Genomic DNA, 18,573 nt, shown 5'->3' on the forward strand with positions numbered 1-18,573 from the left:
TAGAGCAGGCAGGAAGGACCGAAACCAAACCTTGCAGTTACATTTATTGAACAGGATTGCTGTAGAAACATTTTTTCGGTGCCCTGCTGTGCACGTCTTTCAGTGGGTGCCAGTACTTGCATGAAGGGGAAAAACAGGGAAAGGAAGCCAGATAGAGGGAGTGAGAAATGAATGCAAATGTGTGTGTGTGTGTGTGTACGTGCTGATACACACGTGCGGCCATATGTATAGGAGTCCAGGGGTAAACTTTGATTTAGGAGCCCGTCAACCTGTTAGAAGCATTGTTCCTTGCTTGTTCGGTTTTATCATGTCTGTTAATCAGTCTGTACTGAATTAAGGGAATTGCCTATTCTATTCTCAAACATTTTGTTGCATTTTCAAATAGGATTATCCTGAACTATAGAAATATTTCTAAAATAAACCCAGCTGCTTTTGGAAATGGCAGTAGAATAAATGTGATGAGGCTTTTAAACAGGCCTGGGAGAGATTATACTGGATGTTAGAGATGTATATCGCACATTTAGGCCCCCGAAAAAACTGTTCACGCACTGCCATTGGCCATGGGGGTGCTCAGGGATGCTCACTAACTAAGCAACTGGATGGAAATCAACTCATTTGCCTGGGCATTAACACCAGCTGATACAACCAGAGGTTATGGTAGAGAACTGGGTGGAACCAGATGGGAAGTGTGACTACTACTGTGTTTGCATAGAGAGAAATACAGTAACTATGTGGTCTAATCTAATGCTGTGTTATGTAAAGCTCCTCACATATTTTTGTTTATCAAAAAACGAATCCAAAATGAATCTACACTTGCATGTAAACGGTCATATCAATGTAAGCTACTGTACATTAGCAATGTGTTTCAGAGCATAGATTAACCTGAGGATCCATAGATAAAAGGCCTGGTAATGGTAATTGTGAACCCTTCATTTCAACATGAGTAGCAGGAAACCAGGGATGTGGTACACTGGCGTACCACACCTCCCCGCAGCCCTAGCAGGCACTCACTCTTAGTGTAAGAGCTGTTTGAAAAGATTGACTGAAATTTCAGACTGTTTTAGTGGGATGGAGTTATGACATGCCTGTTGACATCACCAGACAGTAAATTAGTAGACCAATAAGAAAGAGAGTTCCAAACCTCTCTGCCAATAACAGCTAGTTTTCAGTTTTCCCCTCCCCACTCAGACCAGTCCCAGACAGTCCTAGCTAAATGTGTAGAATAGCAAGAAGTTACACGTTTTCATTGCTCGGTCCTCGCGAAACTGCGTTACGCCACTGGATGTGTACTGTACATACAGTGCCTTGTAAAAGTATTCATCCCCCTTGGCGTTTTCCTATTTTGTTGCATTACAAACTGTCATTTCAATGGATTTCATGTAATGGACATAAAGAAAATAGTCAAAATTGGTGAAGTGAAATGAAAAAAATGACTTATAAAATAAAAAACGGAAAAGTGGTGCGTGCATATGTATTCACCCCTCTGCCATGAAGCCCCTAAATAAGATCTGGTGCAACCAATTACCTTCAGAAGTAACATAATTAGTTAAATAAAGTCCACCTGTGTGCAATCTAAGTGTCACATGATCTGTCACATGATCTCAGTATATATACACCTGTTCTGAAAGGCCCCAGAGTCTGTAACACCACTAAGCAAGGGGCACCACCAAGCAAGCAACACCATGAAGACCAAGGAGCTCTCCAAACAGGTCAGGGACAAAGTTGTGGAGAAGTACAGATCATGATTGGGTTATAAAAAAAGAAACTTTGAACATTCCACGGAGCAACATTAAATCCATTATTAAATAATGGAAAGAATATGGCACCACAACAAACCTGCCAAGAGAGGGCTGCCCACCAAAACTCATGGACCAGGCAAGGAGGGCATTAAGCAGAGAGGCAACAAAGAGACCAAAGATAACCCTGAAGGAGCTGCAAAGCTCCACAGCGGAGATTGGAGTATCTGTCCATAGGACCACTTTAAGCCGTACACTCCACAGAGCTGGGGTTTACGGAAGAGTGGCCAGAAAAAAAGCCATTGCTTAAAGACAAAAATAAGAAAACAAGTTTGGTGTTCGCCAGAAGGCGTGTGGTTGACTCCCCAAACATATGGAAGAAGGAACTCTGGTCAGATGAGACTAAAATTGAGCTTTATGGCCATCAAGGAAAATGCTATGTCTGGCGCAAACCCAACACCTCATCACCCAGAGAACACCATCCCTACAGTGAAGCATGGTGGTGGCAGCATCATGCTGTGGGGATGTTTTTCATCGGAAGGGACTGGGAAACTGGTCAAAATTGAAGGAATGATGGATGGCGCTAAATACAGGGAAATACTTGAGGGAAACCTGTTTCAGTCTTCCAGAGATTTGAGACGGCAACGGAGGTTCACCTTCCAGCAGGATAATGGCCCTAAGCATACTGCTAAAGCAACACACGAGTGGTTTAAGGGAAAACTTATAAATGTCTTGGAATGGCCTAGTCAAAGCCCAGACCTCAATCCAATTGAGAATCTGTGGTACGACTTAAAGATTGCTGTACACCAGCGGAACCCATCCTACTTGAAGGAGCTGGAGCAGTTTTGCCTTGAAGAATGGGCAAAAATCCCAGTGGTTAGATGTGCCAAGCTTATAGAGACATGCCCCAAGAGACTTGCAGCTGTAATTGCTGCAAAAGGTGGCTCTACAAAGTATTGACTTTGGGGAGGTGAATAGTTATGCACAACTGTTCTGTTTTTTTGTCTTATTTCTTGTTTCACTAGAAAAAATATTTTGCATCTTCAACGCAGTAGGCATGTTGTGTAAATCAAATGATACAAACCTATCAAAATACATTTTAATTCCAGGTTGTACGAAAACAAAATAGGAAAAATGCCAAGGGGGGTGAATACTTTCGCAAGGCACTGTAGCACCGGTGTAGGAAACTGTTGTTTATTATGTTGACGTATTCAACAAAGGAAACATACATGACTCATATTAAAAGGAATTTACTGTGCTGCATTGTAGAGTGTTTTATGGAGATATAGACACAACTAATTAAGTGTGTGTGTGTGTGCGAGACTCACCGTGGTTTCGTCTTCATGCAGCACCTGGTCGTACCCACTCAGTGCCACACAGAAGATAATGGCTGTCACGTCCTCAAAGCAGTGGATCCATTTCTTCCTCTCCGACCTCTGACCTCCCACATCAAACAGCCTATGGAACACACACCATCCATTACACGTGCACAGAAAAACCAAAAGCAACCACTCAGAGGATCACATACTGTAGTATAAAGTATACAGTATCAGTACAATATCTACCACATACAGTCAGTCTGACATAGCAAAAACACATTGGTATGGCATATCTCTATTCATTTTGAAATTGCTCCCACTTATAGTTTCTGAGTAACATAGCTACTGTAATTTTCCCATTGAGGTTAGGCTCATGCACAGACTTCCAACCCCTCCCTACATCTGAAGAACAATGGATTTCAAAAGGTTTGCTGCCACAGGCCAGCAAACAGAAGGCTGTAGAGGTCTCTGTACTGTAGATACAGCATTTCAGGTCAGGGGCAGGGCACACCCACAACTGCTGGGGTTACTGGAACAGGTCTGGGAAAGGACAACAGTCCAGTACCACTAAACTAGAACATTCTTCAGCACCGGAACACTACATTAGCTCTTGCAAAAAGCCTGTCAGAGAGCAAGTTTTAGGATCAGGAATTAATGGAACATCACAGCCTGACAGTCCTGCAGCCTCTCTATGCACACCACTGTTTTATACATATTATATTAAAGGCCCAGTGCAGTCAAACACGTGATTTCCCTGTGTTTTCTATATATTTCCACACTGAGGTTGGAATAATACTGTGAAATTGTGAAAATTATGATAATGCCATTTTAGTGTAAGAGTTGTTTGAAAAGACGGTCTGAAATTTCAGCCTGTTTTGGCATGATAGATATTTTGCCCTGCCTGTTGACATCACCACGCAGTTAATAGACCAATAAGAGAGCTCCAAACCTCTCTGCCAATAACAGCTAGTTTTCAGTTTTCAGTTTAGACCACTCCTAGAAATCCAAGCAAAATTATTGCTTGAGAAATTGAAAACAATCATAGTAAGGTTCTTAATTGTTACCCAGAAATGATTTAATATTGAGATACAAACGGCTGAATTGGACCTTTAACACATTATTTTCATAATGTATTTTTTGTTCTCAATCAGCTGACTGAGTCAGAGAAGGAGATGAACAAAGAGCTGCTTTGTGCTAGCAGGCCTTCAGGCAGGCAGGCAGGCAGGCAGGCAGGAAGGCAGGCAGGCCGCTGTGTGAGGAGCAGAGGAAAAATACAAGCCCTCTGTTTTGTGATAGAAAAACAACTGATATTAACATGATATTAACATGACCTTTCCTTTCCAAGCTAAATGGAAAGGAAAGGGGGATACCTAGTCAGTTGTACAACTGATTGCATTCAACTGAAATGTATCTTCCGCATTTAACCCAACCCCTCTGTATCAGAGAGGTGCGAGGGGCTGCCTTAATAGACAATCACGTCTTTGGCGCCCGGGGAACAGTGGGTTAACTGCCTTGCTCAGGGGCAGAACAACAGATTTTTACCTTGTCAAAAAACAAGGTGAATTGTTGATTTTTATTGCACATCCTGCTTTTTCAATGTACATCCCACTTTAAAAAGAATGAGTAATATAATGAATTGGTAGCTCTAGATTTTACAGTGCATTAAATACCACAAAATATCCAGGTAATACTTAATGACTTATACAGTATATCTTCAGGTTTGGCAGTTCTAGAATAATTAACTAGAGCTTATAATTTAAATGTAGATTCAGTCACAGCTCCTTTTCTCCCAGCACTCTGTGCTGATCCCAGTGCTCATTCATTTAAAAAAAGAAAATGTTAATTGCCATGGTACAATAATAAAAAAAAACATTAATCTAGGGTACAATCCATGTATGACACATCATAATCACCATTTAACCACACAAACTGTAGCTACAGAAGAATACCCTTTACACAACCAGGTCTCAGAGCATTTTGTATGATTCTGTATGTAAATCCGAGACACTCCATTTAGTATGATATGTTATGTTTCGTATGGTATGCATTAATTTGGGGATGTCCATCACCCATTTCGTACGATATATTGCGAATTACAATTCATATTATTTGTTCCGAATTTGCAAAATGTACAATATGTTATGAATTTGCAAAACGTATGATATGTTATGAATTCTAGCTAGGTGGCTAATGTTTGCAAGCTGGCTAACATTAGCTAGGCTAGGGGTTAGGAGTTAGGTTTAAGGTTAAGTTTAGGAGTTATGGTAAAGGGTTAATTAAGGTTAGGGTTAAGGGAAGGGTTAGCTAACATGCTAAGTAGTTGCAAAGTAGCTAAAAATTAGTAAGTAGTTGAAAAGTTGCTAATTAGCTTACAAATGTTTCCCGTGATGAGATTCAAGCTTGCAACTTTTGGGTTGCTAGACATACACGTTATACGCCCACCCAACCACCCTACTTTTGTTTTTGCCTAAAGTGACCATCTGTCTTGTGCAACCATACCAAACTTAACATATCATACTCATTAGTGTCCCGGATTTACATTTACTATGTTACGTCTAGTCTATGAGACTAGACGTCTAGTCATGGTTCCATGAAAAGGTCAATGTAAATGCAGCATAACCAGCTGGAATATCTATTAAAAAAGAATCATTAAGTAGTTAGAGTAGAGAGATATTTGAGGAGTAAGAGGAGCACTGAGCCAGTGTCTTACCTGAAGTGCAGGTTCTTGAAGACAAAGTGAGTTTCTACAATGCCAGTGGTCTTGACTCGGGTTCTGAGGATGTCCTGCTCTGTGGGCTGGTAGTCAGGTGCACCGATCCGGTCTAAACTGTCTAGGTAGCTGAGGAGAGACAGAGGCCAGTTAGGATCAATCCATTGGACTAAACTGTAAGGACTGAAACAGGGCCTCTGTATAATTCTGGGTCTGTAAGTACACACTGGTTTTCATTGTACCACAGAACAAAATTAATTGATTCAAATAATTGATTGGCGAGACAGTAGTCTGGCCCACTACCCCGAGGACTAGATAAGGGACTGACAAAAAATATTATAATGACAACCTAACATTGGACTCTGAAGGGCTGGAACAGTGCACTCCAGTTACGAGGCCAATAATGGACATTTTGGCCAGGAAATATCAAAGACTGGTCTATTGTTCAAAATATAGCACAACATCAGCTAGAGCAGCTGGGATTGCTTAGGACTGGGTGCAAATCTACTGCTCCACATGCAGGAGTGGTGACAATCAATATAAGGGGAAATAGACAAGGATGACAACCCAGGAAAAACAAGCTGTCGCTCCCTCCGTGTGGAGAGAGGATCATAAATCACACCCAAGACTAACCAACAGTCAGCACCCAGTAATGTGGTAGAGGTTCATCACACCCAAGACTAACCAACAGTCAGCACCCAGTAATGTGGTAGAGAGGTTCATCACACCCAAGACTAACCAACAGTCAGCACCCAGTAATGTGGTAGAGGATCTTCACACCCAAGACTAACCAACAGTCAGCACCCAGTAATGTGATAGAGGTTCATCACACCCAAGACTAACCAACAGTCAGCACCCAGTAGTGTGGTAGAGAGGTTCATCACACCCTTGACTAACCAACAGTCAGCACCCAGTAATGTGGTAGAGGATCATCACACCCAACACTAACCAACAGTCAGCAAACTGTAATGTGGTAGAGAGGTTCATCACACCCAAGACTAACCAACAGTCAGCACCCAGTAATGTGGTAGAGAGGTTCATCACACCCAAGACTAACCAACAGTCAGCACCCAGTAATGTGGTAGAGAGGTTCATCACACCCAAGACTAACCAACAGTCAGCACCCAGTAATATGGTAGAGGTTCATCACACCCAAGACTAACCAACAGTCAGCACCCAGTAATGTGGTAGATGTTCATCACACCCAAGACTAACCAACAGTCAGCACCAAGTAATGTGATAGAGGTTCATCACACCCAAGATTAACCAACAGTCAGCACCCAGTAATGTGGTAGAGGATCATCACACCCAAGACTAACCAACAGTCAGCACCCAGTAATGTGATAGAGGTTCATCACACCCAATACTAACCAACAGTCAGCACCCAGTAATGTGGTAGAAGATCACACCCAAGACTAACCAACAGTCAGCACCCAGTAATGTGATAGAGAGGATCATCACACCCAAGACTAACCAACAGTCAGCACCCAGTAATGTGGTAGAGAGGATCATCACACCCAAGACTAACCAACAGTCAGCACCCAGTAATGTGGTAGAGAGGATCATCACACCCAAGACTAACCAACAGTCAGCACCCAGTAATGTGGTAGAGAGGTTCATCACACCCAAGACTAACCAACAGTCAGTACCCAGTAATGTGGTAGAGAGGTTCATCACACCCAAGACTAACCAACAGTCAGCACCCAGTAATGTGGTAGAGGTTCATCACACCCATGACTAACCAACAGTCAGCATCCAGTAATGTGATAGAGGATCATCACACCCAAGACTAACCAACAGTCAGCACCCAGTAATGTGAAAGAGGATCATCACACCCAAGACTAACCAACAGTCAGCACCCAGTAATGTGATAGAGGTTCATCACACCCAAGACTAACCAACAGTCAGCACCCAGTAATGTGGTAGAGGATCATCACACCCAAGACTAACCAACAGTCAGCACCCAGTAATGTGGTAGAGAGGTTCATCACACCCAAGACTAACCAACAGTCAGCACCCAGTAATGTGGTAGAGGATCATCACACCCAAGACTAACCAACAGTCAGCACCCAGTAATGTGGTAGAGAGGATCATCACACCCAAGACTAACCAACAGTCAGCACCCAGTAATGTGATAGAGGTTCATCACACCCAAGACTAACCAACAGTCAGCACCCAGTAATGTGGTAGAGAGGTTCATCACACCCAAGACTAACCAACAGTCAGCACCCAGTAATGTGGTAGAGAGGATCATCACACCCAAGACTAACTAACAGTCAGCACCCAGTAATGTGGTAGAGAGGTTCATCACACCCAAGACTAACCAACAGTCAGCACCCAGTAATGTGGTAGAGGTTCATCACACCCAAGACTAACCAACAGTCAGCACCCAGTAATGTGGTAGAGAGGTTCATCACACCCAAGACTAACCAACAGTCAGCACCCAGTAATGTGGTAGAGGATCATCACACCCAAGACTAACCAACAGTCAGCACCCAGTAATGTGGTAGAGGATCATCACACCCAAGACTAACCAACAGTCAGCACCCAGTAATGTGGTAGAGAGGTTCATCACACCCAAGACTAACCAACAGTCAGCACCCAGTAATGTGGTAGAGGATCATCACACCCAAGACTAACCAACAGTCAGCACCCAGTAATGTGGTAGAGAGGTTCATCACACCCAAGACTAACCAACAGTCAGCACCCAGTAATGTGGTAGAGGATCATCACACCCAAGACTAACCAACAGTCAGCACCCAGTAATGTGGTAGATGTTCATCACACCCAAGACTAACCAACAGTCAGCACCCAGTAATGTGGTAGAGGTTCTTCACATCCAAGACTAACCAACAGTCAGCACCCAGTAATGTGATAGAGAGGATCATCACACCCAAGACTAACCAACAGTCAGCACCCAGTAATGTGATAGAGGTTCATCACACCCAAGACTAACCAACAGTCAGCACCCAGTAATGTGATAGAGGATCATCACACCCAAGACTAACCAACAGTCAGCACCCAGTAATGTGATAGAGGTTCATCACACCCAAGACTAACCAACAGTCAGCACCCAGTAATGTGATAGAGAGGTTCATCACACCCAAGACTAACCAACAGTCAGCACCCAGTAATGTGGTAGAGGTTCATCACACCCAAGACTAACCAACAGTCAGCACCCAGTAATGTGATAGAGAGGTTCATCACACCCAAGACTAACCAACAGTCAGCACCCAGTAATGTGGTAGAGGTTCATCACACCCAAGAATAACCAACAGTCAGCACCCAGGATTGTGGTAGAGGTTCATCACACCCAAGACTAACCAACAGTCAGCACCCAGTAATGTGGTAGAGAGGTTCATCACACCCAAGACTAACCAACAGTCAGCACCCAGTAATGTGGTAGAGGTTCATCACACCCAAGACTAACCAACAGTCAGCACCCAGTAATGTGGTAGAGAGGTTCATCACACCCAAGACTAACCAACAGTCAGCACCCAGTAATGTGGTAGAGGTTCATCACACCCAAGACTAACCAACAGTCAGCACCCAGTAATGTGGTAGATGTTCATCACACCCAAGACTAACCAACAGTCAGCACCCAGTAATGTGGTAGAGAGGTTCATCACACCCAAGACTAACCAACAGTCAGCACCCAGTAATGTGGTAGAGAGGTTCATCACACCCAAGAATAACCAACAGTCAGCACCCAGTAATGTGGTAGAGGTTCATCACACCCAAGAATAACCAACAGTCAGCACCTAGTAATGTGGTAGAGGTTCATCACACCCAAGACTAACCAACAATCAGCACCCAGTAATGTGGTAGAGAGGTTCATCACACCCAAGACTAACCAACAGTCAGCACCCAGTAATGTGGTAGAGGTTCATCACACCCAAGACTAACCAACAGTCAGCACCCAGTAATGTGGTAGATGTTCATCACACCCAAGACTAACCAACAGTCAGCACCCAGTAATGTGGTAGAGAGATTCATCACACCCAAGACTAACCAACAGTCAGCACCCAGTAATGTGGTAGAGAGGTTCATCACACCCAAGACTAACCAACAGTCAGCACCCAGTAATGTGGTAGCGAGGATCATCACACCCAAGACTAACCAACAGTCAGCACCCAGTAATGTGGTAGAGGATCATCACACCCAAGACTAACCAACAGTCAGCACCCAGTAATGTGGTAGAGGATCATCACACCCAAGACTAACCAACAGTCAGCACCCAGTAATGTGATAGAGAGGTTCATCACACCCAAGACTAACCAACAGTCAGCACCCAGTAATGTGGTAGAGGATCATCACACCCAAGACTAACCAACAGTCAGCACCCAGTAATGTGATAGAGGTTCATCACACCCAAGACTAACCAACAGTCAGCACCCAGTAATGTGGTAGAGGTTCATCACACCCAAGACTAACCAACAGTCAGCACCCAGTAATGTGGTAGAGAGGTTCATCACACCCAAGACTAACCAACAGTCAGCACCCAGTAATGTGGTAGAGGTGCATCACACCCAAGACTAACCAACAGTCAGCACCCAGTAATGTGGTAGAGAGGTTCATCACACCCAAGACTAACCAACAGTCAGCACCCAGTAATGTGGTAGAGAGGATCATCACACCCAAGACTAACCAACAGTCAGCACCCAGTAATGTGGTAGAGAGCTTCATCACACCCAATACTAACCAACAGTCAGCACCCAGTAATGTGATAGAGGTTCATCACACCCAAGACTAACCAACAGTCAGCACCCAGTAATGTGGTAGAGAGGTTCATCACACCCAAGACTAACCAACAGTCAGCACCCAGTAATGTGGTAGAGGTTCATCACACCCAAGACTAACCAACAGTCAGCACCCAGTAATGTGGTAGAGAGGTTCATCACACCCAAGACTAACCAACAGTCAGCACCCAGTAATGTGGTAGAGAGGATCATCACACCCAAGACTAACCAACAGTCAGCACCCAGTAATGTGGTAGAGAGGTTCATCACACCCAATACTAACCAACAGTCAGCACCCAGTAATGTGGTAGAGAGGTTCATCACACCCAATACTAACCAACAGTCAGCACCCAGTAATGTGGTAGAGAGGTTCATCACACCCAATACTAACCAACAGTCAGCACCCAGTAATGTGGTAGAGAGGTTCATCACACCCAATACTAACCAACAGTCAGCACCCAGTAATGTGGTAGAGAGGTTCATCACACCCAATACTAACCAACAGTCAGCACCCAGTAATGTGGTAGAGAGGATCATCACACCCAATACTAACCAACAGTCAGCACCCAGTAATGTGGTAGAGAGGATCATCACACCCAATACTAACCAACAGTCAGCACCCAGTAATGTGGTAGAGAGGTTCATCACACCCAAGACTAACCAACAGTCAGCACCCAGTAATGTGGTAGAGAGGTTCATCACACCCAATACTAACCAACAGTCAGCACCCAGTAATGTGGTAGAGAGGTTCATCACACCCAAGACTAACCAACAGTCAGCACCCAGTAATGTGGTAGAGAGGATCATCACACCCAAGACTAACCAACAGTCAGCACCCAGTAATGTGGTAGAGAGGTTCATCACACCCAATACTAACCAACAGTCAGCACCCAGTAATGTGGTAGAGAGGATCATCACACCCAAGACTAACCAACAGTCAGCACCCAGTAATGTGGTAGAGAGGTTCATCACACCCAATACTAACCAACAGTCAGCACCCAGTAATGTGGTAGAGAGGATCATCACACCCAAGACTAACCAACAGTCAGCACCCAGTAATGTGGTAGAGAGGATCATCACACCCAATACTAACCAACAGTCAGCACCCAGTAATGTGGTAGAGAGGTTCATCACACCCAATACTAACCAACAGTCAGCACCCAGTAATGTGGTAGAGAGGTTCATCACACCCAATACTAACCAACAGTCAGCACCCAGTAATGTGGTAGAGGTTCATCACACCCAAGACTAACCAACAGTCAGCACCCAGTAATGTGGTAGATGTTCATCACACCCAAGACTAACCAACAGTCAGCACCCAGTAATGTGGTAGAGAGGTTCATCACACCCAAGACTAACCAACAGTCAGCACCCAGTAATGTGGTAGAGAGGTTCATCACACCCAATACTAACCAACAGTCAGCACCCAGTAATGTGATAGAGGTTCATCACACCCAAGACTAACCAACAGTCAGCACCCAGTAATGTGGTAGAGAGGTTCATCACACCCAAGACTAACCAACAGTCAGCACCCAGTAATGTGGTAGAGGTTCATCACACCCAAGACTAACCAACAGTCAGCACCCAGTAATGTGGTAGAGAGCTTCATCAAACCCAAGACTAACCAACAGTCAGCACCCAGTAATGTGGTAGAGAGGATCATCACACCCAAGACTAACCAACAGTCAGCACCCAGTAATGTGGTAGAGAGGTTCATCACACCCAATACTAACCAACAGTCAGCACCCAGTAATGTGGTAGAGAGGATCATCACACCCAAGACTAACCAACAGTCAGCACCCAGTAATGTGATAGAGAGGTTCATCACACCCAAGACTAACCAACAGTCAGCACCCAGTAATGTGGTAGAGAGGATCATCACACCCAAGACTAACCAACAGTCAGCACCCAGTAATGTGGTAGAGAGGATCATCACACCCAATACTAACCAACAGTCAGCACCCAGTAATGTGGTAGAGAGGTTCATCACACCCAAGACTAACCAACAGTCAGCACCCAGTAATGTGGTAGAGGATCATCACACCCAAGACTAACCAACAGTCAGCACCCAGTAATGTGGTAGAGAGGATCATCACACCCAAGACTAACCAACAGTCAGCACCCAGTAATGTGGTAGAGAGGATCATCACACCCAATACTAACCAACAGTCAGCACCCAGTAATGTGGTAGAGAGGTTCATCACACCCAAGACTAACCAACAGTCAGCACCCAGTAATGTGGTAGAGGTTCATCACACCCAAGACTAACCAACAGTCAGCACCCAGTAATGTGGTAGAGAGGTTCATCACACCCAAGACTAACCAACAGTCAGCACCCAGTAATGTGGTAGAGAGGATCATCACACCCAAGACTAACCAACAGTCAGCACCCAGTAATGTGGTAGAGAGGTTCATCACACCCAATACTAACCAACAGTCAGCACCCAGTAATGTGGTAGAGAGGTTCATCACACCCAATACTAACCAACAGTCAGCACCCAGTAATGTGGTAGAGAGGTTCATCACACCCAATAATAACCAACAGTCAGCACCCAGTAATGTGGTAGAGAGGTTCATCACACCCAATACTAACCAACAGTCAGCACCCAGTAATGTGGTAGAGAGGTTCATCACACCCAAGACTAACCAACAGTCAGCACCCAGTAATGTGGTAGAGAGGATCATCACACCCAAGACTAACCAACAGTCAGCACCCAGTAATGTGGTAGAGAGGTTCATCACACCCAATACTAAGCAACAGTCAGCACCCAGTAATGTGGTAGAGAGGATCATCACACCCAAGACTAACCAACAGTCAGCACCCAGTAATGTGGTAGAGAGGTTCATCACACCCAATACTAACCAACAGTCAGCACCCAGTAATGTGGTAGAGAGGATCATCACACCCAAGACTAACCAACAGTCAGCACCCAGTAATGTGGTAGAGAGGATCATCACACCCAATACTAACCAACAGTCAGCACCCAGTAATGTGGTAGAGAGGTTCATCACACCCAATACTAACCAACAGTCAGCACCCAGTAATGTGGTAGAGGTTCATCACACCCAAGACTAACCAACAGTCAGCACCCAGTAATGTGGTAGATGTTCATCACACCCAATACTAACCAACAGTCAGCACCCAGTAATGTGGTAGAGAGGATCATCACACCCAATACTAACCAACAGTCAGCACCCAGTAATGTGGTAGAGAGGTTCATCACACCCAATACTAACCAACAGTCAGCACCCAGTAATGTGGTAGAGAGGTTCATCACACCCAAGACTAACCAACAGTCAGCACCCAGTAATGTGATAGAGGTTCATCACACGCAAGACTAACCAACAGTCAGCACCCAGTAATGTGGTAGAGATGTTCATCACACCCAAGACTAACCAACAGTCAGCACCCAGTAATGTGGTAGAGATTCATCACACCCAAGACTAACCAACAGTCAGCACCCAGTAATGTGGTAGAGAGGTTCATCACACCCAAGACTAACCAACAGTCAGCACCCAGTAATGTGGTAGCGAGGATCATCACACCCAAGACTAACCAACAGTCAGCACCCAGTAATGTGGTAGAGGATCATCACACCCAAGACTAACCAACAGTCAGCACCCAGTAATGTGATAGAGGTTCATCACACCCAAGACTAACCAACAGTCAGCACCCAGTAATGTGATAGAGGTTCATCACACCCAAGACTAACCAACAGTCAGCACCCAGTAATGTGGTAGAGAGGTTCATCACACCCAAGACTAACCAACAGTCAGCACCCAGTAATGTGGTAGAGGTGCATCACACCCAAGACTAACCAACAGTCAGCACCCAGTAATGTGGTAGAGAGGTTCATCACACCCAAGACTAACCAACAGTCAGCACCCAGTAATGTGGTAGAGAGGATCATCACACCCAAGACTAACCAACAGTCAGCACCCAGTAATGTGGTAGAGAGCTTCATCACACCCAATACTAACCAACAGTCAGCACCCAGTAATGTGATAGAGGTTCATCACACCCAAGACTAACCAACAGTCAGCACCCAGTAATGTGATAGAGGTTCATCACACCCAAGACTAACCAACAGTCAGCACCCAGTAATGTGGTAGAGAGGTTCATCACACCCAAGACTAACCAACAGTCAGCACCCAGTAATGTGGTAGAGATTCATCACACCCAAGACTAACCAACAGTCAGCACCCAGTAATGTGGTAGAGAGGTTCATCACACCCAAGACTAACCAACAGTCAGCACCCAGTAATGTGGTAGCGAGGATCATCACACCCAAGACTAACCAACAGTCAGCACCCAGTAATGTGGTAGAGGATCATCACACCCAAGACTAACCAACAGTCAGCACCCAGTAATGTGATAGAGGTTCATCACACCCAAGACTAACCAACAGTCAGCACCCAGTAATGTGATAGAGGTTCATCACACCCAAGACTAACCAACAGTCAGCACCCAGTAATGTGGTAGAGAGGTTCATCACACCCAAGACTAACCAACAGTCAGCACCCAGTAATGTGGTAGAGGTGCATCACACCCAAGACTAACCAACAGTCAGCACCCAGTAATGTGGTAGAGAGGTTCATCACACCCAAGACTAACCAACAGTCAGCACCCAGTAATGTGGTAGAGAGGATCATCACACCCAAGACTAACCAACAGTCAGCACCCAGTAATGTGGTAGAGAGCTTCATCACACCCAATACTAACCAACAGTCAGCACCCAGTAATGTGATAGAGGTTCATCACACCCAAGACTAACCAACAGTCAGCACCCAGTAATGTGGTAGAGAGGTTCATCACACCCAAGACTAACCAACAGTCAGCACCCAGTAATGTGGTAGAGGTTCATCACACCCAAGACTAACCAACAGTCAGCACCCAGTAATGTGGTAGAGAGGTTCATCACACCCAAGACTAACCAACAGTCAGCACCCAGTAATGTGGTAGAGAGGATCATCACACCCAAGACTAACCAACAGTCAGCACCCAGTAATGTGGTAGAGAGGTTCATCACACCCAATACTAACCAACAGTCAGCACCCAGTAATGTGGTAGAGAGGTTCATCACACCCAATACTAACCAACAGTCAGCACCCAGTAATGTGGTAGAGAGGTTCATCACACCCAATACTAACCAACAGTCAGCACCCAGTAATGTGGTAGAGAGGTTCATCACACCCAATACTAACCAACAGTCAGCACCCAGTAATGTGGTAGAGAGGTTCATCACACCCAATACTAACCAACAGTCAGCACCCAGTAATGTGGTAGAGAGGATCATCACACCCAATACTAACCAACAGTCAGCACCCAGTAATGTGGTAGAGAGGATCATCACACCCAATACTAACCAACAGTCAGCACCCAGTAATGTGGTAGAGAGGTTCATCACACCCAAGACTAACCAACAGTCAGCACCCAGTAATGTGGTAGAGAGGTTCATCACACCCAATACTAACCAACAGTCAGCACCCAGTAATGTGGTAGAGAGGTTCATCACACCCAAGACTAACCAACAGTCAGCACCCAGTAATGTGGTAGAGAGGATCATCACACCCAAGACTAACCAACAGTCAGCACCCAGTAATGTGGTAGAGAGGTTCATCACACCCAATACTAACCAACAGTCAGCACCCAGTAATGTGGTAGAGAGGATCATCACACCCAAGACTAACCAACAGTCAGCACCCAGTAATGTGGTAGAGAGGTTCATCACACCCAATACTAACCAACAGTCAGCACCCAGTAATGTGGTAGAGAGGATCATCACACCCAAGACTAACCAACAGTCAGCACCCAGTAATGTGGTAGAGAGGATCATCACACCCAATACTAACCAACAGTCAGCACCCAGTAATGTGGTAGAGAGGTTCATCACACCCAATACTAACCAACAGTCAGCACCCAGTAATGTGGTAGAGAGGTTCATCACACCCAAGACTAACCAACAGTCAGCACCCAGTAATGTGGTAGAGGTTCATCACACCCAAGACTAACCAACAGTCAGCACCCAGTAATGTGGTAGATGTTCATCACACCCAAGACTAACCAACAGTCAGCACCCAGTAATGTGGTAGAGAGGTTCATCACACCCAAGACTAACCAACAGTCAGCACCCAGTAATGTGGTAGAGAGGTTCATCACACCCAAGACTAACCAACAGTCAGCACCCAGTAATGTGGTAGAGGTTCATCACACCCAAGACTAACCAACAGTCAGCACCCAGTAATGTGGTAGAGAGGTTCATCACACCCAAGACTAACCAACAGTCAGCACCCAGTAATGTGGTAGAGGTTCATCACACCCAAGACTAACCAACAGTCAGCACCCAGTAATGTGGTAGAGAGCTTCATCAAACCCAAGACTAACCAACAGTCAGCACCCAGTAATGTGGTAGAGAGGATCATCACACCCAAGACTAACCAACAGTCAGCACCCAGTAATGTGGTAGAGAGGTTCATCACACCCAATACTAACCAACAGTCAGCACCCAGTAATGTGGTAGAGAGGATCATCACACCCAAGACTAACCAACAGTCAGCACCCAGTAATGTGATAGAGAGGTTCATCACACCCAAGACTAACCAACAGTCAGCACCCAGTAATGTGGTAGAGAGGATCATCACACCCAAGACTAACCAACAGTCAGCACCCAGTAATGTGGTAGAGAGGATCATCACACCCAATACTAACCAACAGTCAGCACCCAGTAATGTGGTAGAGAGGTTCATCACACCCAAGACTAACCAACAGTCAGCACCCAGTAATGTGGTGAGAGGATCATCACACCCAAGACTAACCAACAGTCAGCACCCAGTAATGTGGTAGAGAGGATCATCACACCCAAGACTAACCAACAGTCAGCACCCAGTAATGTGGTAGAGAGGATCATCACACCCAAGACTAACCAACAGTCAGCACCCAGTAATGTGGTAGAGAGGTTCATCACACCCAAGACTAACCAACAGTCAGCACCCAGTAATGTGGTAGAGGTTCATCACACCCAAGACTAACCAACAGTCAGCACCCAGTAATGTGGTAGAGAGGTTCATCACACCCAAGACTAACCAACAGTCAGCACCCAGTAATGTGGTAGAGAGGATCATCACACCCAAGACTAACCAACAGTCAGCACCCAGTAATGTGGTAGAGAGGTTCATCACACCCAATACTAACCAACAGTCAGCACCCAGTAATGTGGTAGAGAGGTTCATCACACCCAATACTAACCAACAGTCAGCACCCAGTAATGTGGTAGAGAGGTTCATCACACCCAAGAATAACCAACAGTCAGCACCCAGTAATGTGGTAGAGAGGTTCATCACACCCAAGACTAACCAACAGTCAGCACCCAGTAATGTGGTAGAGAGGTTCATCACACCCAAGACTAACCAACAGTCAGCACCCAGTAATGTGGTAGAGAGGATCATCACACCCAAGAATAACCAACAGTCAGCACCCAGTAATGTGGTAGAGAGGTTCATCACACCCAAGACTAACCAACAGTCAGCACCCAGTAATGTGGTAGAGAGGATCATCACACCCAAGACTAACCAACAGTCAGCACCCAGTAATGTGGTAGAGAGGTTCATCACACCCAAGACTAACCAACAGTCAGCACCCAGTAATGTGGTAGAGAGGATCATCACACCCAAGACTAACCAACAGTCAGCACCCAGTAATGTGGTAGAGAGGATCATCACACCCAAGACTAACCAACAGTCAGCACCCAGTAATGTGATAGAGAGGTTCATCACACCCAAGACTAACCAACAGTCAGCACCCAGTAATGTGGTAGAGGTTCATCACACCCAAGACTAACCAACAGTCAGCACCCAGTAATGTGGTAGATGTTCATCACACCCAATACTAACCAACAGTCAGCACCCAGTAATGTGGTAGAGAGGATCATCACACCCAATACTAACCAACAGTCAGCACCCAGTAATGTGGTAGAGAGGTTCATCACACCCAATACTAACCAACAGTCAGCACCCAGTAATGTGGTAGAGAGGTTCATCACACCCAAGACTAACCAACAGTCAGCACCCAG

The 18,573-nt window shown here is 45.2% G+C and overlaps 1 protein-coding gene across 2 annotated transcripts in view; it reads right to left on the reverse strand.

Moving 5' to 3' along the window:
- LOC106560843 (guanine nucleotide-binding protein G(o) subunit alpha) overlaps positions 1 to 18,573 on the reverse strand; it is a 143,784-nt gene that overhangs the window by 8,233 nt on the left and 116,978 nt on the right. For both annotated transcript variants that reach the window (XM_014124202.2, XM_014124203.2), the window contains exons 5-6: positions 5,766 to 5,894; positions 3,065 to 3,194 (exon numbers count right to left, since the gene is read on the reverse strand). In XM_014124202.2, coding sequence (XP_013979677.1) covers positions 3,065 to 3,194; positions 5,766 to 5,894 — 259 coding nt within the window. The remainder of the gene's footprint in view (positions 1 to 3,064; positions 3,195 to 5,765; positions 5,895 to 18,573) is intronic.

Source organism: Salmo salar, chromosome ssa10, assembly GCF_905237065.1.
Source record: "Salmo salar chromosome ssa10, Ssal_v3.1, whole genome shotgun sequence".
In the NCBI taxonomy this organism is placed as follows: Eukaryota; Metazoa; Chordata; class Actinopteri; order Salmoniformes; family Salmonidae; genus Salmo; species Salmo salar.